General features: G+C 41.8%; 1 protein-coding gene across 2 annotated transcripts in view; it reads right to left on the bottom strand.

The window, feature by feature from the left end:
- Positions 1 to 25,458, bottom strand: part of ZNF385C (zinc finger protein 385C) — a 541,366-nt gene that overhangs the window by 56,833 nt on the left and 459,075 nt on the right. For both annotated transcript variants that reach the window (XM_040330357.1, XM_040330358.1), the window contains 2 exons: positions 15,722 to 15,864; positions 8,308 to 8,418 (listed from right to left, as the gene is read on the bottom strand). In XM_040330357.1, the coding sequence (XP_040186291.1) occupies positions 8,308 to 8,418; positions 15,722 to 15,864 (254 nt within the window). The remainder of the gene's footprint in view (positions 1 to 8,307; positions 8,419 to 15,721; positions 15,865 to 25,458) is intronic.

Below are 25,458 nucleotides of genomic sequence, written 5' to 3'. Positions count from 1 at the left end.
GGCCAGATTTGAATCACAAGCTTTATCTCCCCCATAAATGTCAATGGGATTTTCCACAACGTTTGCACACGTCAAACATCGAGCAAGTGTTCATGAACTGAATCCAGGCAGATTTGCTCACCCCCATTAGATCTAAAGAGTAATTCCAATGTTGCAGTCACATTTAAGAAACCACCTTTATATGTTTGTTATGTGTTCTCATTTAACTACTTAAGGACCTGTACATGATTTTGGGCGCAGGGTCTGGGGAACTTGCCGCGGGTGACCTACTCCTGCTGTGATTGCACATTGCGTCTGCCGGGACCCACTGATCGTTCTGAGGGGAGGCAGAATGGCGGTCTGCCCATGTAAACAAGGCAGACCGTTGTTCTGCCAGATGGAAAAATGGAGATCTAAGCAGAAACACAGATCTCTGTTTTCATTTAGTCAAAGCACATCCCCCACAGCTAGAAAGCACCCCCTAGGGACATATTTAACCCTTTGATTGCCCCTGATGTTAACCCCTTTCCTGCCAGTGTCATTTGTACAGTGACAGTGCATTTTTTTTTAGCACTGATCACTGTTTTGGTGTCAGATTTGTCGCAGTCCAGCTAAAAATCGCAGATCGCCACCATTACTAGTAAAAAATAAATCCATAAACGCTATAACTTTTGCGCAAACCAATCAGTATAGGCTTATTAGGATTTGTTTTACCAAAAATATTTAGCAGAATACATATTGGCCTAAATTGATAAATACATTAGATTTTTTTTAAACATTTTATTGGGTGTGTTTCATAGCATACAGTAAAAAATATATATATATTTTCCAAAATTGTCAGTCTTTTTTGTTTATAGCTCAAAAAAAAAACCGCAGAAGTGATTACATACCAACAAAACAAAGCTCTATTTGTGGGGAAAAAAGGGACATCCATTTTATTTGGGTACAGCATCGCAAGACCATGCAATTATCAGTTAAAGCAGCGCAGTGCCGTATAGCAAAAAATGGACTGGTCAGGAAGGCGGTAACATTTTCCAGGGCTGAAGTGGTTAAACAGTATTCCCAAAGGTAATTTAAAAAAGTTTTTTAGAGCAGGTTTATACATAGCATTAGTTCATTTCAATGGCCAGAATAAACCCGTTACATACATTTATAAGTCAAGCATTTTCTCTGCCAAAACTCTGCTGCCAGGAGGAAAGGAGTCTAGGAGAGCAAAACGTCCAGTGTGCATGAGGCCTAATTAATTGGTATATTGTTCCAAGCTAGACCAATATACCCATGTATATACCATAACTGCACAATGCCCTTGGAAGCCTGAAATCACTGAAGTAGATGTCGTTACTCCAATGATCTCCACTTGCTTCCAGGTCCTGCTGCCCTGCTTCATTCAGCAAGGGCACCATTCAATATGCTTTGCATATTCTGAATGAATGTAAAGCGTTCTCTGATTGGACGAGGGGATGAGCTGGTGGGGGAGTGATATCATGCTCTCCACCTCATCCAGCATTCTCTGAGTGGTGCACATGCTCAGTGGCCAATGTCCTGTGTTCAGAATGCAGCAGGGCAGCCACTAGGCATGGGCCCCAGATGCAAGTGGAGATCACTGGAGCAGCAGTGTCCCTTCAAACTGGATATCCATACCTGGAATTCAACTCTCATGCCGCGTACACACGATCGGAATTTCTGACAAGAAAACCCTGGATTTTTTTCCAACGGAATGTTGGCTCAAACTTGTGTTGCGTACACGCGGTCACACAAATGTTGTTGGAAATTCCAAATGTCAAGAACGCGGTGATGTACAACACTACGACGAGCCGAGAAAAATTAAGTTCAATGGTTCCGAGCATGCGTAGGATTTTTGTGCGTCGGAATTGCATACAGACGATCAGAATTTCCGACAAAAACTTTCCCCTTGGAAAATTTGAGAACCAGCTCTCAAATTTTTGCTGTCGGAAATTCCAGCAGAAAATGTCCGATGGGGCCTACACACGGTTGGAATTTCCAACCAAAAGCAACTTTTCTTGTCGGAAATTCCGATCGTGTGTACGCGGCATAAGTCCTGGAACTACTTCCAAGTTAACTGTGGCACTGTAGATTTAACAGCAACCGTATGAATAGCCTACAAAGTTCCAAGGGCACGTTGTCCAACATTCCTTTACCTACAGAAGAGAAACACTTCCTCGAGTCACACAACAGGAACTGGACCTACTGAGAGCCACAAACTTTCAGATCATGTGCAAAATATCATGCTAAGGGTAAAAGGGCACATACAATCCTGGCACAAAATCTGAAATGTCTGGATTTTAAGCAGCTGCCTATTCATCTTAAAACAAGGCATAGCATCTGTGCTAGTAAAGCAATTAAAATGCTTGATTAATTCCAATATCATCTATCCAAGCTTTCTGCCTGAAGCCAATATTTCTTTGTTGGAATTGCAGAGGACTTGTTTTTAAATGCTAATATGGGAGAAAGAGTTGGGGGAGACCCTCTCAGAGGTTTACTGGATTGATATATAATAGCTTTTTACAGCTAAAGGTCCACTTAGGGTAGGGTGACCAGACATCCCCAGTTTCAGGGGACAGTCCCCTGATTGAGGACACTGTCCCCGGACCAAGTCTGTCTCTGGTTTTGTCCCCGGATTGGATTTAATAGGGGGCAGGGGCAATTTCAAAGACAGTCAGCGCAGAATTAAAATAAAAAAAAATAGAATTACACCCCCCCCCGCTCCGCCGTGCCTACTAGAATAGGGGGGTTATATTTTTCACATTATCTGTGCCCCTTTCTGATGATCATGTGCTGGTCGGAGCAGAGGGAATATTTCTTCAGTTTCGGGCGCATGCCCATTCAGCTTCACTAGCATGTTCTTCTGCTTTGGCTCAAATCCTGGCCAGCCACCTGCCTATCTCCTTGCCTTCCCTGGCGGAGTGATCTCCCTCCGCTCCCCATCCAGTAGTAGCCGGGGCCCGAAGTGTAAGACTTGAGAGGCTGTGAGGCGGCGGCAACGGGCAGAGAGTCGCTGATTGTTGCCATTACTAGTGAAGAAAAAATATGTCCCCGGATTTCATTTTAAAAATCTGGTCACCTTAACTTAGGGCCTATTCACATTTGTCCATTTTCCTGCAGTAAAGCAAATACATTTTACTGCATGTGCTGCAGTTAGGTGTGTCTTTAACCACCTCAACACCAGGCACTCTCACCCCTTTGCTGCCCTTGCCAGGTTTCAGTGCTTTTGCATTTTGAATGACAATTGCATGGTCATGCCACACTGTACCCATATGTAATATTTTACAGTATTTTGAGATACTAAAAAACGCCTGTCCATGTTTTTTTTTTTTTTTTGGAGCTGGAGCTCAAAAACGCTGCGGTAGCGTTTTTGAGCGTTTTTTAACGTCTGGCGTTTTTACAGCTCTAACGCTGGAGCTTCAGAACGCACTGGTCCTGGGTTTTTTTTGCAGCTTAGAAACGGCTCAGCCATCTACAGCTCAAAAACGTCATGGTGGGCATGAGGCCATAGACTAACATGGAGAGCCGTTTTTAAGCTGCAAAAAACGCTCAGAAAAGTGGCTGTAAAAACGTCCAAAAACGTCCATGGAAATGAAGCCTCACTGTTTTTTTGTTTTTTTTTCGCTAAACAAACCGAAAATATTGGGAAAAAAAAACTTTTTTTTATAGTTTTTGTTATAAAATTTTGCAAATACCGGTAAGTAATTTTTCTTCTTTACTGATGTGCGCTGATGAGGCTACACTGATGAGGCAGCACCACTGATAAGCTGCACTGATGGGCACTGATAGCGTTCGCTCATAGGGGCTGGACTAATAATCAGTACCCTCTTTTCCTCACACGGACACAGTGCGCGAGGAAAGGACTGTCAATAACCGGCAAGTCTGTTTACATGTGATTGGCCCTTTTCTCTCGATCTGTGATCAGCTGTGTCCACAGAACACAGTGGTCACAAAGCACCCGATGCCTCCAGCGGGGGCGGGGTTCTGATGGACACCCTCCTGGAACTATAGTTCCAGGCTGTAGTCATGTTTTCGCTATCGCGCATTACCAAAGTGGTTGAAGGGCCTATTCACATTCATCTATCTAGTAGATCAGGAACAGTCATCAGTGACGTGTCATGTGTAGCCCCGCCCCCTAACAGTAAGAATCACTCCCTAGTTCTGACTTAACCCTTTCAGCGCCGCCTAGTGGTTAACCCCTTCACTGCCCGTGTCATTTTCACAGTAAACAGTGCATATTTATAGCACTGATCGCTGTAAAAATTACAATGGTCCCAAAAAAATTATCAAAAGTGTCTGATGTGTCCGCCATAATGTCGCAGTCACGATAAAAATTGCTGATCGCCGCCATTACTAGCAAAAAAATAAAATTATTAATAAAAATGGCATAAAAGCCCTATTTTGTAGACGCTATAACTTTTGCGCAAACCAATCAATAAACGCTTATTGCATTTTTTTTTTACCAAAAATATGTAGAAGAATACATATCGGCCTAAACTGAGGAAAACATTTTTGTTTATGGCGCAAAAAATAAAAACCGCAGAGGCAGGGATGGACTGGCCATTGGAACTACAGGGAGTTTCCCGGTGGGCCAATGGCTCAGTGGGCCGGCTTCAGTGACAGCGGACCACCGCCCCCCCTCCACTCCTCTGTCTCTCCCTTCCCGCAGCGCTCACCTGGGGGCAACAGAGGAGCAGGGGGACGGCAGAGGATCATGGGGGGGAGGGGACAGACAGCTGGCTTAACAGCTATGGCCTGGGAGTTTCTCACTTCTACCTAATCTTGTCCCATAGGCAGGGCTGGGACAAGGGGTGGGCAGGAGGGGAGGCTGCCCCTGGCCCAATGGTTTATTGCAGGGATGGGGGGGGCACCCATATCCTAACCCTAAGGGAAAGGGGGGACCTTGTCCCGTCACTGCTCATAGGGGGGGGCACCAAACTGATTCTTTCTCCCGGGTGAAATAATGTCTAGCTTCCCCACTGGTACTGCCTATAAGAGGAGCAGTACCAGCCCTTCTACTCTAATAAAGTAGGACGGCTAGTGGCTAGTGAAGGGGGAGAGGGGGCATGGGTGGCCAGGGGGGGGGGGGGTGCGGGAGTTGTCCGGCCGCCATGGGAGAGACCTGTCAAAGGGGGCCAGTCTGGATGAAGTCCAGGGCCAAATTTCTGTCCCAGTCCAGCCCTGCGCAGAGGTGATCAAATACCACCAAAAGAAAGCTCTATATGTGGGAAAAAAGGACGTCAATTTTGTTTGGGAGCCACGTCGCACGACCACGCAATTGTCAGTTAAAACGACACAGTGCCGAAACGCAAAAAGTGGTCTTGGTCTTTCACCAGCAAAATGGTCAGGGGCTTAAGTGGTTAATAATTTTTTTTTCGTGGGACCTCCGCTTTAAGGAGAGGCAATTTAGGGGGGTATAATCACCATGTATAATCACATAGGTTGTTCATATAGTGACCTTAGTGTAGAGTTATTTACAGCGTACAAGGGGGCACTTTTTAAGCCTAGAGGAAAATAGATTTTACCTCCACATACAGAAAGGGTTCCTCACAGTAAGAGCTGTGAAAATGTGGAATAGATTCCCTTAAGAGCTGGTTCTGGTCAGCTCAGTAAATTGTTTTATAAAAGAGGTGGATACATGGATGCAGGAGCTGGTAATAACACCAGACTTTTTTGATCCTGGGAATATCCAATTGCCTTCTGATGGATCAGAATAGGACCACGTGCTGCTGAAAAGCCTACATGCATGATTTTTGGTCTGTTATTCAAAAGAATGGGCAATGCTAATGCAATGCACATTAAATTGGAGTTCCACCCATAAATATAACATTACATCAGTAGTTTTAAAAAAATGTCATTAGTCCTTTTTTTTTTAGATGCCTTCAAAGTGTTGTTGCTAGGCAGAATAGTTAATCTTCCCACTTCCTGCACCTAGGTGCTTAATGCTTCCTAACCTACACCGCACAGACTCCTGGGAATGTAGTGGGTGTAACTTTCCAGGAGTCTGTGCACTCCCCAGTCTCAAAGAATCATGTGACTTAGACAGCACAGGTGCTGAAACCTGATCTGACACTGCTTGTGCAGCATTGAGCATGTGCGAGATTTGCAAGGCTGAAATCCAGGAAGTCATACAGTCTGGCTTCATGATGGCCACACTTAAGATGGCCCCAGTCAATTTCTATTTTATAAAGTGTCTAAATGCTGTAACAACCTAACAAAACGGACCTTAGTTTACAGACTAACTTTACTAGAATACATTAAGCTTGTGTATTACAGGGGTATTTATATTTAAAAAGTGAAATTGTGGCCGGAACGCCGCTTTAACACGTGATGCAAGGGACACACAGCATGTGAATGAGCCCACAGGATTAGGATTTCTGTGAGGCAGATACACAGATAAAAAAAAGTGGTAGCATAGTGCCTCCAATACATTATTCTGGGATTCACCCGTCTCCTAGGATTTCTCACCCATGTGTATCTAATGATGATGGAGAGACAGTATTGAATTCACTGATTATACAGTTTATCCCCCAGAAAAACACTCATAACCATCCCAACAAAACCTTGTCCTGACCTACAGCATGTGAACATGTGCATTCCCCGCTGTAATGTACTACTGAAATGGTGATAAGAAAAGGAGCAATCTCTGCATCCAAGTGTCTCTACAGGGGTCTAATGATTTTAACTGCATCTACAGCCATTAACCAGCACAGCCAGTGGTGTTAAATAGACCAGGGAAGAATTAGCTTGGCTCGTCAATTCTTCATTCATAGGTTAAATGGCTACCAGGTGGATACATTAAACCCACCCATCTTTTATAATCAGAAGACACGACTTCCAGTGGTAAAAGGTTTATTTTAAAGAAACTAAGACAGCTAATACTTGGTATAAAAAATGATGTTATTATATGTTCATAGATGAGCTGTGTTCAATGCAGGTCATGCCCAATGCAACATTAAATGAATTAACTTGTGTAATACTCATCTCTGCCTTTCAGCATACAGTACTTGCTTAAACTGTCTTGGACTTAATGTAAAATGCCCAAAAAGCATTGCTCCATTATTGCCAAGAGAAGAAATATGACCTTTAACCACTTCAATACAGGGCTTTAAAACCCACCTCCATACCGGGCCTATTCTGGCACTTCTCTCCTACATGTACAAATCATCATTCTTTTGCTAGAAAATTACTCAGAACCCCCAAACATATATATTATGGAACTTTTTATCTTGCACGGTATTTGCGCAATAATTTTTCTAACACCTTTTTTTTGTAAAAAAAATGGTTTCATGAATTAAAAAATAACAAAACAGTAAAGTTAGCCCAATTTTTTTGTAAAATATGAAAGATGATATTACGCCAAGTAAATAGATACCTAACATGTCATGCTTTAAAATTGTGCACACTCATGGAATGGCGCCAAACTTCGTTACTTAAAAATCTCCATAGGCGATGCTTTAAAATTTTTACAGGTTACCAGTTTAGAGTTACAGAGGAGTGTAATAGGAATAGTGTGTGAAAGGTCCTCTTTAAGGAGATATGCGGGGTCAATAAGACCCCACATCTCTCCTCCAGGCTGGAAAGAATGAGATTGTGAAAAAAATTTCACAGATCTCATTCTTACTAGCTGCAATTGCGGTTTGTTTACCCTTGGGTACCCGGACGTGACGTCATCACATCGCGCCCGGGCCTCCGACGGTCATAGAGATGACTGGTGACCATCTGGTCACCAGTCATCTCTATGCCTCCCATCCAGCGCACGGCGATCATCTCTCCGGGCCCCCCCGATGGCACGGGAGAGCCCGGAGAAGCACCAGATGGCGGCGGGAGGGGGGGATGTCCCCTCCCGCAGTCTATAAGAATGATCAAGCGGCGGAACCGCCGCTATGATTGTTCTTATGGTGCGCATAATCGCTGCCGGAACAAAATGATATCTGAATGATTCCTCTAGGTGCAGGCATTATTCAGATATCACCGCACAAAGTACAGGACGTCATATGACGTCCACCCGGGATAAGAGATCCCCTTGCTATCAGATGCATAGGATGCATTAAGGTAAAAAAACTTTTACCTTTACAACCCCTTTAAGGCTTTACAACCACTTTAATATGATAAATATTCATATTTAAAACCAGATTGTAGAAAAGGTTATATGCCATTTTAAATGAATGCCCCATATAAAGGAAAATAAGAGAAATACATTCTCCACTTACAATAACCTGCAGGTCGCACAATGACTTTCAATGCCCCTGAACATTTTAGCAAATATGCTCATAGTGAGTTTTGGCCTGCTTAGAATATCTTTGCTATACTATTCTTACTTACCAGGGAGTTGAACCTGAGATGACAGACATTGCAGGATATAAAAGGCCTCCGTCTCGGAGGAGAAGGCCCACCAAAGGTGTGATTAATAACTGCTTTCTGCACTGGGTCCATCTACAAAAAGAGAGAGGGGTATTACAGTAAGTCAGGATTGTCCAGGAGCTACCGTTCATAATTCTGCACCTACTATATGTCCTGCAATATTATCGAGCATAATTTATTATTATTATTATTATTATACAGGATTTATATAGTGCCAACAGTGATTTACAACATTAAGGTAGACAGTACAATTACAATACAATTTAGTACAATAGGAATCAGAGGGCCCTATAATGAATTATCTTAATTTTATAATTTTTATTTACACTGTGACTTACAATGAAAATATTCTTATCAAAATCAACTAAATGCAGTGGCATTATAACATATTCAAGAGTCCAAAATAAAACATTGCTTCAGATACTTCTCTTCTGGAGAGTTAAATCATCAAATGCAAACAGTTGTAATTGTATGAAGTGCAATGGAGCAAATGTCATAAACTTGAAGTGGAGGTGTTACAGACATTTTTTTTATTTATTTTTTAGCTTTGCTTATAGTAAGGAACTCTTCTAACTCCTGTAAGCTTTTACTGCTATGTGGAGATGCTTCCAGAGAGATTTCCCAACACTTAATAAACAGTGTTTTTTGGGTTTAGATATGTTTTAAACTCCTCGAGTAAAAACAGCTTTACCAAGTCAACAAAGAGCTTAAAGAAAAAAAAATGCACATTTTTTTTCAGGTAAAAAAAATTGCATTTATTTATTAGCAGATTGCTCTTGCCAGGCAGGTCTCCTCCAGATCTGTCACTGTATCTGTGTGCCCGTACATCCTGTATGGGCAAGCCGATAAAATCTGACAGGAAGAATTCAAGGTGGATGGAGGAATCACTATTGTGCTATTGTGTTCTGATGGCAGGGAACCATCAGAATATACTGATGATCCCTGTTTCCGGCTATAGCTGGCTGGCTGATCATTTGGGAAAAATCCAACAAGCTGGTTATACAGAAGTTGCTCAGTAGATCGAGTTCTGTACAACCAGCCTGCCCATAAATGGATAAAAATATGACTGATCCCTGGTCACATTGCTATAATCTTTTTATATGGACTATAAACGGAAGGACTTATGAATAAATGGTTGTGGAACGAATCATTTGAATTTCCATTATTTCTTATGTGAAAATGTGCTTTGATATACAAGTGCTTTGGATTACAAGCATGTTTCTGGAACGAATTATGCTCGCAATCCAAGGTTGTTATTTAAATATAATAATAATATGCAGTACATCTCTATAATACATGCACATTTCCCTGTGTTTTATCGCTTTAAACACCCTGCAAGTACAGAAAACACTTGGCACTTTGCCAGATATGCACTTTGCTCCTAATTTCTAGTTGTTGGCTGAGAACATGAAAGGGAAATTTTAGCCTACATGAATCTCCTTTACTATTGATATCTCTGTATAATAACCTTCTGTTTTTCACCAGGACCAGAAGCTGCAATTACAGCTGTATGACTTCCCTCTTATTGAGAACCAGTGTATGTTAATGGATGCACATCAGTCTGCTACACACTCCAAAACAAGAGAAGGACCAATGTTCTGCTATTTATTTCTAGCAGGCTCAGGGAGGGGAAGGGAATTATCTTTTTACTATATAAAGGGTTACTAAGAAAAAAAGAGAAGTGAGGTGAAATCTTCTGAACGGGACATAGGCAGCAAAAGAAATGTTACAGCGGTGTTAACCCTTCCCTATGCTATCCAAAAAACGTAAAAATTACTATTTTGGCTAGAGCTACACTTAAAAAAAATTACCAATTTACAAAAAATTCAATTTTAAAGAGGTTGTAAACCCACTTTTTGGATTCTACCAATAGGTAAGCCTAGAATGAGGCTTACCTATAGGTAGTGGAAATATCTCCTAAACGTGCACCGTTTAGGAGGTATTTCACTTGTAGTCCGCCGAAAATTCCAAAGGCGCATGCGCGGGGAAGAAACGAAACAAAGTGCCGCTTCTTCCCTAGCCTGTGCTGTGAATCGCGGCTCCCGTGCGCATGCGCAGGACTGAAGTCACACGGCTCCGGCGAATCACAAAGCCGGAGTCCGTGGCCCGGAAGGAAGAGGGGCCAGAAGATGAACGCTGCCTACACAGGGGACTTCGCTGGATTCTTTTGCAGGTAAGTGGCACATAATGGGCTAGTATGCGAAGAATACTAGCCCATTATGCTTTTCATTTGCAGGCTTTGCGGCGGGCTAAAGAGGAAGTAAAACCCATAAGGGTTTACTTCCTCTTTAAGAACAAACCTACAGACCCTGTCTTGTTTGTAACCCAGGGACTGCCTGTTTACTGTACACAATGATTCCCTATTAGAATTTCATAATATGCACAACACAGAAACATAATTTCCATTTGATGCTGAATTTCATGCACAATGTCACGTTTTGAATACATATGGGTTGATTTACTAAAAGCATATAGACTGGGCACTTTGCCAAGTGCAGTTGCACTCTGCAAGTCAAGGCCCCGTACACACGACCAGTTTCCTCGGCAGAATTCAGCTTCCGACCAAGTTTCTGGCTGAATTCTGCCGAGGAAACTGGTCGTGTGTACACTTTCGGCCGAGGAAGCCGACGAGGAGCTCGACGAGGAAATAGAGAACATGTTCTCTATTTCCTCGTTGTTCTATGGGAGCTCTCGTCCCGCCGAGCTCCTCGGCGGCTTCAGGGCTGAACTGGCCGGGGAACTCGATGTGTTTGGCACGTCGAGTTCCTCGGCCGTGTGTACGAGGCCTTACAGTTACTCCAGAGCTTACTAAATAAGCAGAAGCTCTGCTGACTTTCATCATCCAATCATGTGCAAGCAAAAATTCAGTCTTTTTCTTTGCACGTAATTAGGTTTTCTTTCCAAAGTGAAGCTTTACCTCATTTACTAAGCTCTGGAGCAACTGCACTTTAAAGCGGGGGTACACCCAAAAAAAATTTTTTTTAACATTACATTCAGCCGAGTTGTCAGAATGACAATCGTCTGTTTTTTTTATTTTATCCCCATACATACTGTATTTTCACCGCAGCTTCCGGGTATGTCTTCTGCGGGACTGGGCGTTCCTAATTGATTGACAGGCTTCTGACCGGCGCATACAGCGCGTCACGAGTTGCCGAAAGAAGTCGAACGTCGGTGCGCAGGCGCCGTATAGAGCCGACTCGCAGTCCGGCTTCTTTCGGCAACTCGTGACGCGCTGTATGCGACGGTTGGAAGCCTGTCAATCAATTAGGAACGCCCAGTCCCGCAGAAGACATACCCGGAAGCGCGGTGAAAATACGGTATGTACGGGGATAAAATAAAAAAAAACAGCTGATTGTTATTCTGACAACTCGGCTGAATGTAATGTTAAATTTTTTTTTGGGGGTGGACCCCCGCTTTAAGTGTCCTGTTCCCAAAGGAGAAGTACAGGCAAAGCTTGTCATGTGGATCACAGGATGCAGTTCCTTGTGCACTCCTGTGACCCGTATTCAGCAGACATCAGGCTGAAGCACGCTGTCGGCTGATGTCACAGAGCGGTCCAAGCTGGGGAAAGTTTGCGACAATATGGTCGGGATCCACTCACATGCCTGGACTAGAGCCGACAGCTCCTGCCCCCTCCACAGCCCAGTGCTCCAGTGGCTAGAGCAGAGAGCTGGTGACTGATAGCCACCAGCTCTCTGCTCAGGGAGCTCTGAGAACTGATCGATCAGTGGTGTTTGATCACAGTGTTGGAGCCGGCGGGGGACAGTTGCAGCATTGGACCGATGCTGCATCCACCTAGGTAAGTATGGTTGTTAAAAAAAAAAAATTCCTATACTTTTTTTTAATGCCTGTAATGATAGCAGTCAGTAAATATATGTTCCTTGATTATTATTTTTTTATCTCATCTGACCATAACACCTTTTTCCAAGTGGCCTTAGAATCTTAAAGGTGCGATTTGGCAAAGCTCAGTAATGACTGCATGTGGCCTTTCTTAAAGAGTGTTTTTTTTTCCTTATAACCCTCCCACACAAGCCACATTTGTGGAGAATTTGTGATATTGTTGTCACATGCACACAATAACCACTCTTTGTCATAAATTCCTGCAAATGCTTCAGAGTTGCTTCAGGCCTCTTAGTAGCCTCTCTGACCAGTTTCCTCCTGACTCTTTCACCCACTTTGGAGCGATGTCCTGATCCAGGGAGGGTCTGTGTTGTACCAAATACCTTCCACTTCTTAATAATAGACTTCACTGAGCTTCTAGGCATTGATAAAGCCTTTGACATTTTTTTGTATCCATCTGCTGACTTTTGCCCGTCCACAACTTTATACTGGAGATCTTCCGACAGTGCTTTGCCACCCATAGTTGATTTTTTGCTTCAGTTGCACTACCAGGGACTGAAATGCTCCAGGAAAGCTCTTTTCATGCTGAGCTAATCAAAATGAACACAGCGGAAAGACAAATTGCTTTGCGTGCCATTGAGAAGGTGATTAGCTACACCCGATTAAGTTTTTTTAGGAGGGGGGGTGATCCTTTTTCCAACTCTTTTTTTAATTTATTCTTCTGACATGTTGGTGTTATATCTTTCACTTGGATGTTATAAGTTGCACTGGATAAAAATAAAACTGTGTCTGTCTTTTTTTTATATTAAAAAGGAAGTATGGGAATCAACAAAATAAAAAACTCATACTCACACCTAAGTGGCAGCAGCATGGATCCGAGCTGCAGCTGTCCCCCACCAGCTTAATAAAGCTGGCCTAAAGAAGATCTATGGCGTGCAGCTGCCCAGATTTATTTTCTTCTGTTGACTGACAGGAGTGCCCAGGAGTCACAGATGTTTGCATACAGCCAGCCTGTACAAATCAATGACAGGCTGACAAAGGCCACATCTGTTCTCACATCTCAGCAGTTACATGCATACAGGGGCAGGTGGATGGTCCTGAACAGAACCTGTGTGCATCCATGGCTGCCCATCTGCCCATGTATGCATGTAATTTCTTGGCTGTACATACAGCCACATCATCTGTCAGCCTGTCATTGATCCACATGGGCTGCTGGCCACAGCTGTGTCTTCTGGGCGCAGAAATAGTCTGAATTCTATCAGTGTTTGGTCCTCTCCTACTGTTCGAGCGAGTCCTTATTGGTACTTTCTGCACACAGCTCCGTCTGTCATAAGCCAGGCTTTGCAGTTGAGCAGAACTTGAAATTCCAGACAGCACATTAATCATCACACATTGTCATGCAGCTCACTCCTCTGAACGGAGTTTGGGGCCTTGATAACACCTCTTGCCCCCCCCCCCCCCCAGCTTAGTGCCTTGAAGACAGATGCACCTGTCTCTTTGGCTAAATAGTTTTGCAAAGAAAAACGATCGGCCTTAAAGTGCAAACCTCTTCCCTGACAGTCACAGAGGAGATAAGATAATCTTGCTAAGCCTCAGGCCAGAAGCAAGGACAATGCTGGCATTACAGATTTGGAAAAGTCATCCAACAAAGACTCGATTCTCTGTCTATGTTTTTAAAGCTTAATGGAAGAGTCTATCTTCAGAAATTATTTCTGTCCAAAGGGGTTAAAGATATACGCACTTTTGTGACTTCCATAACAAAGATTAACACTCCCACCTCTGGTGCAATGATTTGTCTCTACCATGGGGCACACATTATATAGAAGCTGTAATAAGTTTAGTTAATGGTAACCTGGACTCGCCAACATCTTCATCTATATAAAGGAGGTCCTTATAGACTCAACAGTACCTCAATACGAGCTAGACTCTTGTGCTTATATGCAAGTGATAGAGAACATAACCATTTTGTACTACAGGAATGTTTATTAATCAACTTATTACTCTACATTTTGAGAGTCAGCTGTGTTTTAAAGCAGTGGAAACTACTAACAAAGTTAAAAATCAAGGCTGGAGCATCACTCTTCAATTTATTGCATTCATTTGTAGACAGGATATTATTAAAGTAGGTGTATATCAAATACATCTTGTATTAAAAGTGTCTGTAAAGGTAAAATGCTTTAAGTACAGCTTCCCTCAAAGCCCCCCCCCCCCCAAATACTCATTCTGATCCATGTCTGCATCAGCTATTCTCCCCATTGGCTCCTCCTGCTGCTGTAAGTCAAAACCTTTGGGTAGAGATCAGAGGGTGGGGGATAAGCCAGGCTACCTGTCTGAGTAGACTTAAAGCTCAGCCCAGCACGAGTGACCCCATTGGAAGGGGCTTCCTATGGTGGACACTTGGCACAGGAGGGGGAGAGCCAGGCAACACTGGTAGGGGGCCCCAAGAAGAGGAGCATCTGGGCTGCTCTGTGCAAAACCATTACCATAACATGTTTGTTATTTTATTGAAAAAAAAGCAAAAGCTTTACACTCACATGTTATTACAATTTCATTTTTTTTAATCTGCATCTTTCATCATAATAATACCTGATCACCATGTTCACCATGTTATTATGGTCCTTGTTCAAACTTACCAACCAGCCAGCGACCAACCGAATTGACCCGTCTAACAATATGCGTTGAGAATAGGGGTTTAGTCTGCACACATTTGCATATACATGCTTAAGCTACAGGCCAGGCCCCATCATGGTACCCATTTTCTGTAGTCCCAAACTCTGACTTCTGAGTCTCTACAATGAGAGCATGTGCATTTTAAAGGATAGGTGAGAAAAAGGTGGACCTGGAAGTAACCCAATCCTCCTTTAAGGTACAGGGACACAATGAACACCCAGCACATAGCACTATGGCAGCAAAGGTGTCAGTCTGTTGCCTGACCAATGTAATCAAAATACAAACAAGTGGCCACTGCCCCCACCTATAACTGGTCTATTGCAGCAAGGGGCACTGGGAGTGCGACATATGTCAAACGAATACAAAGAGATTTCCAAGCTCAAACTTACCAACCAGCCAGCAACAAATGGAATTGACCAGTCTAACAACATGGGTTAAGTCCAGAGCTCCTGTTATATCCTCTGTGTGGAGCCAGCCTTAAAGTGCCAGTACATGTGGAACCCTTCAGGTATAACAGCTCCTTGTTGCTGTAGACCAGTTATAGGTGCGGACAGTGGCCACTTGTTTGTAGTTGGAGGTCTGACCTTGCCTTTTTACATGATTCCATAATAGTTTAATAGGTTACTTTCTGTGTTCAATTATATTTCCCGAATTCTAGACTTTTGTTAATTCTGGACTGTGAAACAGGATAAAGGCTTGCTTGTCTCTCCTATAGACAATGCCTTATAAGTCAAATAAATGCTAAGCAGAAAAAACATCTTGTATTTTTTGACTGGCCTAAGTAAATAACATGCTAATGAATTTTTAGACATCAAAAAAGGATGCAGAGCTATATAATATACAGATAGATTCGGGATTGACTTACTGCATTAAAGTTAGGGAAGAGGCTAAGCGGAGAGACTCCATTGATCCTGAATGTAAGAAGATGCTTAATGTCCAAGTGTGTCTGTATTGGTCTGTTGGGAATCCCTAGAGAAGCCAGCAATTGTCCACCATGAGTAGGAGCACCTGCAAGAGAAGAAACATAGGTCACTTCCACACAGAATAAAAACATCCCCTCTAATTACTTTAACTAAGCAGGTCTGGGTCTCGGCTTGTTTAGTACTGTGGTATGGAATAACAGTAATTGATTATACTGCTCTATGCTATGCAAAAAATCTGATATTGTCTAGAAGTCATTAGCTATACTGATTACTTTAGTTACAGACTGCAGTATATCAGACATGTTTCCTGCATACAAATAAAACTGCCACAAGAAACATTGCTTAACCAATGAGAATGATATTTCTATTTCAGGTTAAATCAACATTATCTAGTTTTTCACAAATGTCATATTACGGTATATGTTAAATATTCCATTAAAATGTAAAGAAATATGAGGGCATATGTGCACATTTTTTTCAGATAAAATATAAAAAGTACTGCACAGTATACTGTATGCCTTTCTTTGACAAATAGATGTCTGTAGAATCAAAAAGCTTTAAAAAAACTTTTTTATTAATCCAATTTCTAACATACGATACATATACAGACTAATTTGATAGGACAGTCCAAAGAGCAAAATGTACAGTACTGTATATGCAAAATACAATAAACTACATCAATCAACCAGACATCAGCTTATTGTAGCCAGACTAGTAAAAGACAAAACTGGACTTGGGTTTTGGGTTCCTGCACTTTCCACATCACACACTTTACATGTTCTAAAGATTTATATCTACGATAGATATTAAATCACATTTAATAATTCATTATATTCATGGATTAATACAGAATTTCAAAACCACATCTTAGTCTCAGAGGAGGAGCAACCATATATGCATAGAGGTAAATGAAGCGGTGAATTAAATCATTTAATAAACTTGCAATCAAGCTCATTTAGTAATTGCAAGAACCATAATGGTGCAATAAACTGAAAATTATTTGCTAACTGATCTAACTGTAGTAAAAATAAATCAGTTTGTTACTAATTACTGCAATTTGCACCATTCTATTGCTGCCTTTCTTGCTTTTACCTTTTAGGCTGTGAAGTTTTTCACAAACATTTCTTAGACAGGTGAACAAATGCACATAATATATATACCAGTATATATTTATATTTATACTTAACATGGAATAAAACCCATTGATTTAACTGTTTCCAAAAACAGTTACAGTTAGGGTTGCCACCTCATCCCTTTAAAAAGGAACACATCTGAATTACACAGATTCTGAGGCTAATTTAATGCAGATAAGGCACCAAGTGAGTTTAATTACCACCTTAATCAGCCACAGAACCTGCGTAATTCAGATGTGTTCCTTTTTAAATGGATGAGGTGGCAACCCTAGTTACAGTCAAGGCATGCTGTGAATGTTAACTTTTTGCTTGTGCTTTCAACTGAACTGTCAAGCCATCAAGTGGCTGGTGTCGTAACTGATCACATGTGCAACACGATGGCAACTGCAGATCAAACAAAGGCTAGGGTGGCAGCTTCCGTGGTTGTAAAGCAGTGGTCATCAACCCTGTCCTCAGGGCCCACTAACAGGCCAGATTTGCAAGATAACTGAAATACATCACAGGTGATATCATTTGCTGCTCAGTTATTGCAGTATTCTAGTCTGCATCTCCCCAAGGTAATACATAAAACCTGGCCTGTTAGTGGGCCCTAAGGACAGGGTTGATGACCACTGTTGTAAAGGATAGAAGGGTTTGGTTCTGCTTTAAGTCATCCTAAAAGTTATATAAAAGGTCCAGGTGTACAACAATAGGTCGAATCACCTACTGTTTTTCAGAGACATCTTGTTACTGGAGTCCACAGCTTTCTAAAACAAAAGGAAGAACCATGTTCCAAAATGCCAGATTTCCAGGAACACTTAGGGGAATGTTAATAAATGAGCTACATCAGGCAAACTAAGAATGGGCAACCCACATCAAAAACGAGTAGGTAGTCCTACAAATATCAGGTAGTCTTACACATACAGCGATCTCTATTTTGGCTGGCATTAGAGTTACATAATAGGGATAGTGTTTCATTTTTCAACATATTTTTCCTTCCCCATCACCAATCTATCCTATTCTGGGTAATGCTTGGTAACAAGCATGGATGATTTAGGCTTCCAAACATTAACATACGGACCCACAGACAATCACTTGCTTCATTTCTTTTTACTGACTGCCTGTATGAGTAATATTATCCTCCGGCTGTCATTATTCCTCCCCTCTGACACCATTCAGTATCCCTTCTTGTCTGGATACCTCTCTTTTGTTTAAATATTTTGTGTAACATGACATAAAGATTAGATATCGAGATGTAGAGGAAATTGGTTCTTTCCCATCATAAAAATACAGGCTGCAGCAGTCTGACAGAGATAAAGTGACCTCTTTCTGGCAAAATGGTCCTATTGAAATCCTTATCAGCGTCCCCAAACTGCTTCTAACTACAGGCATAGAAACTGCAGCAGGCCTCTCAAGCGTGGCTTCGCGCAAATTAATTCAAAATCCCCCAGAGGGGAAATCTGGGAAATGTTTATAGAACGAAAGACTAAATTAAATCTATATTTATAGAAAGAAAAAAAAAATCAGAGACAGCAAAATCAAACGGCAAATGAAAAAGATTAACAGCGCAAGAGTCCCTTAGGGGTCTCAAGTCTTAAGGGCAGCCTTATGAAGACTTGCAGGACTGCGGATTTTGGCCACAGTCTATCTTATGTCTTGGATTTATAGTTACATCGGCCATAGAATGGGTGCTTCTCATCTGGATCAACCTATAAAAATACAGGGATTCAGCTAGAGGAAAATACAAAACACATGGCAAAAATACATATACACATATATTTTAAAATGCCCTGATTAGTAATTATTTTGCCTCAAATGTTCCTTACCAGTATTTACGTGACAGAATGCTGGATTGATATGCCTTTGTTCCTTGAAAGGATGTCACAGGGTTGTCACATTCTTCCCTTCCTGTTCTATATCATCCATGATCCTCTCTAGTTACAACATGGGGCATATTCCATTTAATAAAAGCGAATTTGCCAAGCCACAGTATTATAGCTCTGCTCTTTATTAAGGAGAGCCAAGATTATTTTCCCATTCTCATAGTATGTAACTGCAGTTGGAACATCATTGTGGACAGAAGCTGGTTGTTTGGTACCGATGGGGTTGATTTACTAAACAGACTCTTCACTTTGCAAGGGAATTTTCACTTAGTAAATGAGGTGAAGCTCTGCTGAGTCATGTACAAGCAAAAATATAGATTTTCTTTCCTTCACTGTGATTGGGTATCCAACCGCATTTATTATGCTAAGGGGAAATTATTTTGCACAGTGAACAGCTTATTTGCCTTAATTAAATTTACCCCAATATCTCTAGCAACCAGCAAATTTTACGGGACTCTGGGACTGAAGTGGTTAAAAATCATGTGAAGCGAGGGCTCACACCATCTCCTTTTCTTGCTTTCAATGCTCCCGCTTTGCCCTGAGCAGGATCTTTGGGATAAATCTGTTTGGCTGCTACAGTGACTGTGAGGCCTCGTACACACGAACGAGGAACTCGTCGGAAAAGACACATCGTTTTCCTCGACAAGTTCCTTGTTAGGCTTGTCGAGGAACTCGACAAGCTTGCTTTGCATACACACGGTCAAGACAAAATCTCCTCGTTCTCAAACGCAGTGACGTACAACACATACAATGGCAGGGGAAGTTTGATTCCACTAGCACAACCCTTGGGGCTGCTTTTGCTGATTTCATGTTACTGCGTGTTAAGTAAAAGTTTGGTAAGAGACGATTTGCACTGTTCAGTCTGTTACAGCGTGAAAAATGTGTTATCTCCATTACAAACGCTACTTTTACCGAAGGTGCGCTCCCGTCTCATACTTTATTCTGAGCATGCATAGGTTTCTTAGCATACACACGCTCATGTTTCTCGTCAAAAACCAGCCCGACGAGGAACACGACGAGGAAATTGAGACACCCGTCGAGGAAAAAGAGAACTTGTTCCCCTTTTTCCTCGTCGAGTTCCTCGACAGTTTCCTTGATGAAAAACGGAAACACAACCGTTTTCCTCGGCAAAAAAGCTCTCCCACCAAGTTTCTTGATGGATTCTATCGAGGAAAAACGGTCGTGTGTACGAGGCCTAACTCCCAAGACTTGCAATTCTGTTTTCACTGTTTATCCCTGTTGTTGAATTTCAACCTTGATGGGTTTTGCTGTTGTACACCTTGCAGTTCCTGTGCTTGGTCTTAATGTGTTCTCTCTCTGCGCTCCAAGTTTGTCAGACAGCACTTTACCGGCCTGGTAAATATTATGAAGTACCTCTTTGTACTATTTTTATCAGTCATAGTAGGCTAAAGATGGTCATACATTATACAATTTTCTTATTCAATTACCTTTAGATTTACCTTCAACTATGTAGTGCAAGGGCCTGCCTGATTGCATACAAATTGAAAGTGTTTAGGTTTGACCTCATATTATATGGTCTTAGTAGATCCAAAGTAAAATTGTATAATGTATGGCCATTCTAAGAAGACTTACCAGACTTTTATAGAGCAGCGGTGCTCAAACCAAGAGGTCCACTTTTCAAGTTGTAGATGAGGCCTGGTTTTCATGTGTGACAAAACTGTAAGAACCGGTTCACAGAGGGGCAGCACCACTTGCCGAGCGACTCGGCAAGGCGATCTGCACAAGACTTCAGAGGCGACTTGCAAAATTACTTCTGTATTGAAGTCAATGCAAGTCGTAATGAAATCATCCCAAAGTCATACAGGAACCATTTTCTAGGTCGGAGCAACTTGAGTCGCTCCTATTAGAACGGTTTCATAGTACAGAACGGAGCGCGACTTGTCAGGTGGCTAAGTCTCCTGACGAGTCGCCCCTGTGTGAACCGGCTCTCAAGTGAAAATGTTTTGCAACTGATGTTCTACAGCATTCTTCAAGAACTTGCTTGATAGGAGGTCAGCTAAGGCTAAGAAAATATTTTTTTCTAACACTGAACTCTTTCTCAAATATCTTCACATCATATAACTCAAACAAATAAACCTAGTCAATATAAATACAGTATGTACAGTGTACTGTAGTCATATTTTTCAATACATAAATTTAGTTTATACCACCAGTGTTTACCTACATTTACCTTCCAATTTGTGTCAACCAACTGAATCTTTATCAGAAATACGCATAAGCTTTCACTAGTAAGCAAGACTTATGTGGGCAAATGTTACTATTAAAGTGGATGTAAACCCACTCTCATCATTTCTAAATTACTTCCATAGTACCGATCTATAAGGATATACATGCCACTTGCATGTATCCTTACCTGTCAAATATCTCCCCTTTAGCTGTTTGGAGCCCTGCAATATTCCAGATTCTGTGGGTAGGTCTGCTGTCCGGAGCTTGTGGGTGAAGTCCTGATGTCAGACTCCCCGCCCACCTCTGCACTCCCCTTGGCCAGGCATCGACATTTCTTACTCTGAACTTCTGCTGGTCTTGTGGATTATGCCCCATGATCACTAACATCCAGTTAAAATCCAGGAATGTCACAACATGACTTCAGCATGCCAAATCATGCAGAGGTGTGGAGCAGCCAATCCTGGGAGAGCTGGAAAAGAAGGGAGGGGGATGTGAAGTACACAGAATGTCTCTCTCACACTTGTGCATGAGATAAGGAAATCACCTGTCACTCATAGCAAGGGGGAAGAACTGAAGCCTCGTACACACGACCGAGGAACTCGACGGGCGAAACACATAGTTTTCCTCGTCGAGTTCCTTTTTAGGCTGTCGAGGAACTCGACAAGGCAAGTTTCTCTATTCCCGTTGAGGAAATAGAGAACTTGCTCTCTTTTTGGCTCGTCGAGTTTCTCGACAGTTTCCTCAACGAAAATGTACACACGACCGGTTTCCTCGGCAAAAAAATATCTCCCAGCAAGTTTCTTGCTGGTTTTTGCCGAGAAACTCGGTCGTGTGTACGAGGCCTGACACCTATTTCTCTGTGTGTCTGTTTTTATATTACTAAAGAAAGATAAGAGGATTGCTCAGAGCTGGATTAACTCTTCATGGCAAGACTTGGCATAGATGAAATTACATCCTCTGCTGTAAAAGTTATGAGTCTTAATTTAAAAATTAGGGTGCAATCTTTTCTCCCCAAATGTCTGTAAATGATAAGACTTGCCCACAGTAAGCTTTTTCCTCAGTAGTGAATGCATATGCATAGTTTTTGTCAAAGACTCAATTGGGCTTTTTAGTGGTAAATCTGAGGCTAAAATACATCTTTAGGAAGCAGTGGGTAATCAGTTTGCACCTCATTTGCTGTCCGATGTCCATAAATTACCAAGTAATTTTGCTGCCCACAAAGTCAATAGAGCTAGTTCCAAATATTAAACATTTAGATTTCAGTAAGAACTTCAATATAAAATCCAGATCTACATTTATCATATTTAAAATATAGGAAAAGTTACAAGTCACCGCACCGTTCTGTTTCAACAGAAAATCGAGACTTAATTAATTATATATACTCATGCCTGCTCACATTTAACAGGGAAGTTTATACGTTTAGAATGTGGAGGGTGAATGACTGGTGTACAGATGAACTAAACTGGTAAATGTGCCTAGATGTGCCTTCTTTTTTAAAGGGCAACTCCACTTTTGTGGGGGAAAAAATAGCAAATAAAAAAAGAATAATACAGCGTGTAAAATAAGACATACAGTATTATAATTGTATTATAATTGAATGTATTAAAAATTACCTTTCCTTTTAAATCTGCAGCCACTGTAATTTTCTATAAATGCAATTCAATATGGCTACATGGAGTTGTTCTGTACACAGAATATGTACTGACCACTCCCCAGAAAAATAATTTCCTGCTTGTGTGATTGGCTCACCAATTTTCCCAGAAGTCTGCACTAAGATACAAGATTTCAGGCATCCTCTACAACAAAAATGTCATTTTTGGTGAGATATTTCCAAAAGGGACACGTCTAAAGGGATGCAGACCCAGCAGATTTCCTCATTAGTGCTCTGCAGCTGCCACAGCTGACAGATAATTATGAAACCAATTATGAAAGGCACAGACAAACACACAGGGATTTTTTCTGAATAACAAAAGGTAGGAATCTGCAACAAATGTTGTTATAATCCTTGAGGGGGAATGTTTTTTCTCAACAAAAGTGGAGTTACACTTTAAATATGTCTCATAGAGTAGATTCTAGTGGGCTCAATTAGTAATTGATTTTCTATATCTGTTGAGAGTTTTGTGATGAGGTCTACACACAGGGCTTTTTAGGCATGGCTAATACACAGCTATCTTATGAACTCTCATTTAAAGTGTATGTATAACACAAACTCTTTTTGTTTCCCTAGGTATGATGGTGGAGACCAGATAGAAGATACCACCACTGCACCACATCCCAATTACAGTGACAACAATAGGGTAGGAGTCAAGGGGACTTTTAAGGTCCTCAACGGGACCTGGATATACAAATGGAACAAAACACCACCCCACTTTGTTGGAGGGGATTCAGGGAGGTAAGGACCTTTTTTCTTATTTGGCAGTCCAAGAATGAAAGTGCATTGGGAAAAGTACTAGGCCTCGTACACACGACCGTTTTCCTAGACAGAATCCATCAAGAAACGTGGTGGCAGAGCTTTTTTGCAGAGGAAAACGGCCGTGTGTATGTTTTTCATCGAGGAAACTGTCAAGGAACTCGACGAGAAAAAAAGAGAACAAGTTCTCTTTTTCCTCGACGGGAGTCTCAATTTCCTCGTCATGTTCCTCGTCGGGCTGGTTTTTGACGAGAAACACATTCGTGTGTATGCTAAGAAACCCGCGCATGCTCAGAATAAAGTATGAGACGGGAGCGCACCTTCTGTAAAAGTATCGTTTGTAATGGAGATAGCACATTTGTCACGCTGTAACAGTCTGAAAAGTGCAAATTGTCTCTTACCAAACTTTTACTTAACACGCAGTAACATGAGATTAGCAAAAGCAGCCCCAAGGGTTGTGCCAGTGGAATCGAACTTCCCCTGCCATTGTATGTGTTGTACGTCACAGTGTTTGAGAACGAGGAGATTTGGTCTTGACAGTGTGTACGCAAAGAAAGCTTGTCAAATTTCTCCACAAGCCTCACAAGGAACTCGTCGGGGAAAACGATGTTTCATTTACGACGAGTTCCTCGGTCGTGTGTACGAGGCCCTACAGATATTTAGAACAACCTTGGTCTCCCTTTTATTCAATCCCTGGATTATTCTGTTTCAGAACATGTGATCAATTATTTGGCCTTGTTCACACTGTGTGTGGGACATGCACCTGCACTGTTGTCAAATTGAGATCAACGGGTGTGTTCATGTAGCTGCTGTGTCCCTAAAGACATGAACACATGTGCATCCCATGCAGGAGAAGATGGTCCTTCGCATAGGGGAACACAGAGATATGTCTGTGTGAACGAGGCCTAAACAAGCTATGTTACTCCATCTGTTACATGGAACTAAAATGTTGCATTATATTGTAAATATAACAGACCCACAAAAATACTGAGCCTGCTGCTGATGTCCAGATAATGCAATTTACTGTGATGGTGTGGAAACAGTGCTGCTGAAGTAAAAGCAGATTAGCCACTCCCAAGTAGGCCATGCCTGCTTGTACTACAATGGGATGAAACATGCTGCAAGGTGTATGGCTCTCAGCATTGTCACAATCCTGAAACACGCCATTCAGCACCTGGCCATACTTAGTCCTGCCCAGTGCTTTCTGGATTGACAGCACTGACTTTCCTACTGACCCTACTGACCCTCCGCTCCAACGTCGGAGCCTGCCATGTTCAAAGACTTGCAGCCTTTTCTTAATGTCTTCCATGTTGGCTGTGTTTGTGATTAATTGTTTTGATTGCTAATAATGTACTACAGGGTGGGCCATTTATATGGATCAACCCGGGTGGGCCATTTATATGGATACACCTTAATAAAATGGGAATGGTTGGTGATATTAACTTCCTGTTTGTGGCACATTAGTATATGTAAGGGGGGAACTTTTCAAGATGGGTGGTGACCATGGCGGCCATTTTGAAGTCAGCCATTTTGAATCCAACTTTTGTTTTTGGTGTATCCATATAAATGGCCCACCCTGTACATTACTTTTTGCTGCATTAGAGAACTGTGGTTGTACTTTCTGTATGCCTGTTTACTTGTCCCTTATTATAAAAACCGTTTAATCCAATTTATATCAGCCTAATAGATGCATCCAAACAAAAGGTGCTCAAAGACTTACAGCTCCCTGTTTTTAGAAAACAGCCAAAACCTGAGCAGAAAAGGACCCCTGCCCTTTGTGTAGAAGCAATGGTCTCTCTGCACGTGTCTGACATTCGGTCAGCATTGAACATGAGTGTTAGCTGACTACATTGCTCTGACTTTGTATCAGCAAAGGGCATGTTGGACTCACTGAGAGCAAAGATCCTTGTCTGCAGAATGCTGCCAGGGGACAGGCGCTTCTACTTTCTAAAGAAAATGGACTTTAAAAAACTTAAGAGCACCTCTCATTTTGGGGCACCTCAAATATTTGTATTTGATTTAAACTAAAAGTTCAATTGGGTTTCAATAAAATCTTGAAAAAATAACAAAAAAGTACAAAAGGCATA

Source organism: Rana temporaria, chromosome 12 (assembly GCF_905171775.1).
Source record: "Rana temporaria chromosome 12, aRanTem1.1, whole genome shotgun sequence".
NCBI lineage: Eukaryota > Metazoa > Chordata > Amphibia > Anura > Ranidae > Rana > Rana temporaria.
The sequence above is the reverse complement of the archived record's forward strand: the minus strand, read 5'-3'. Positions and strand labels throughout refer to the sequence as shown.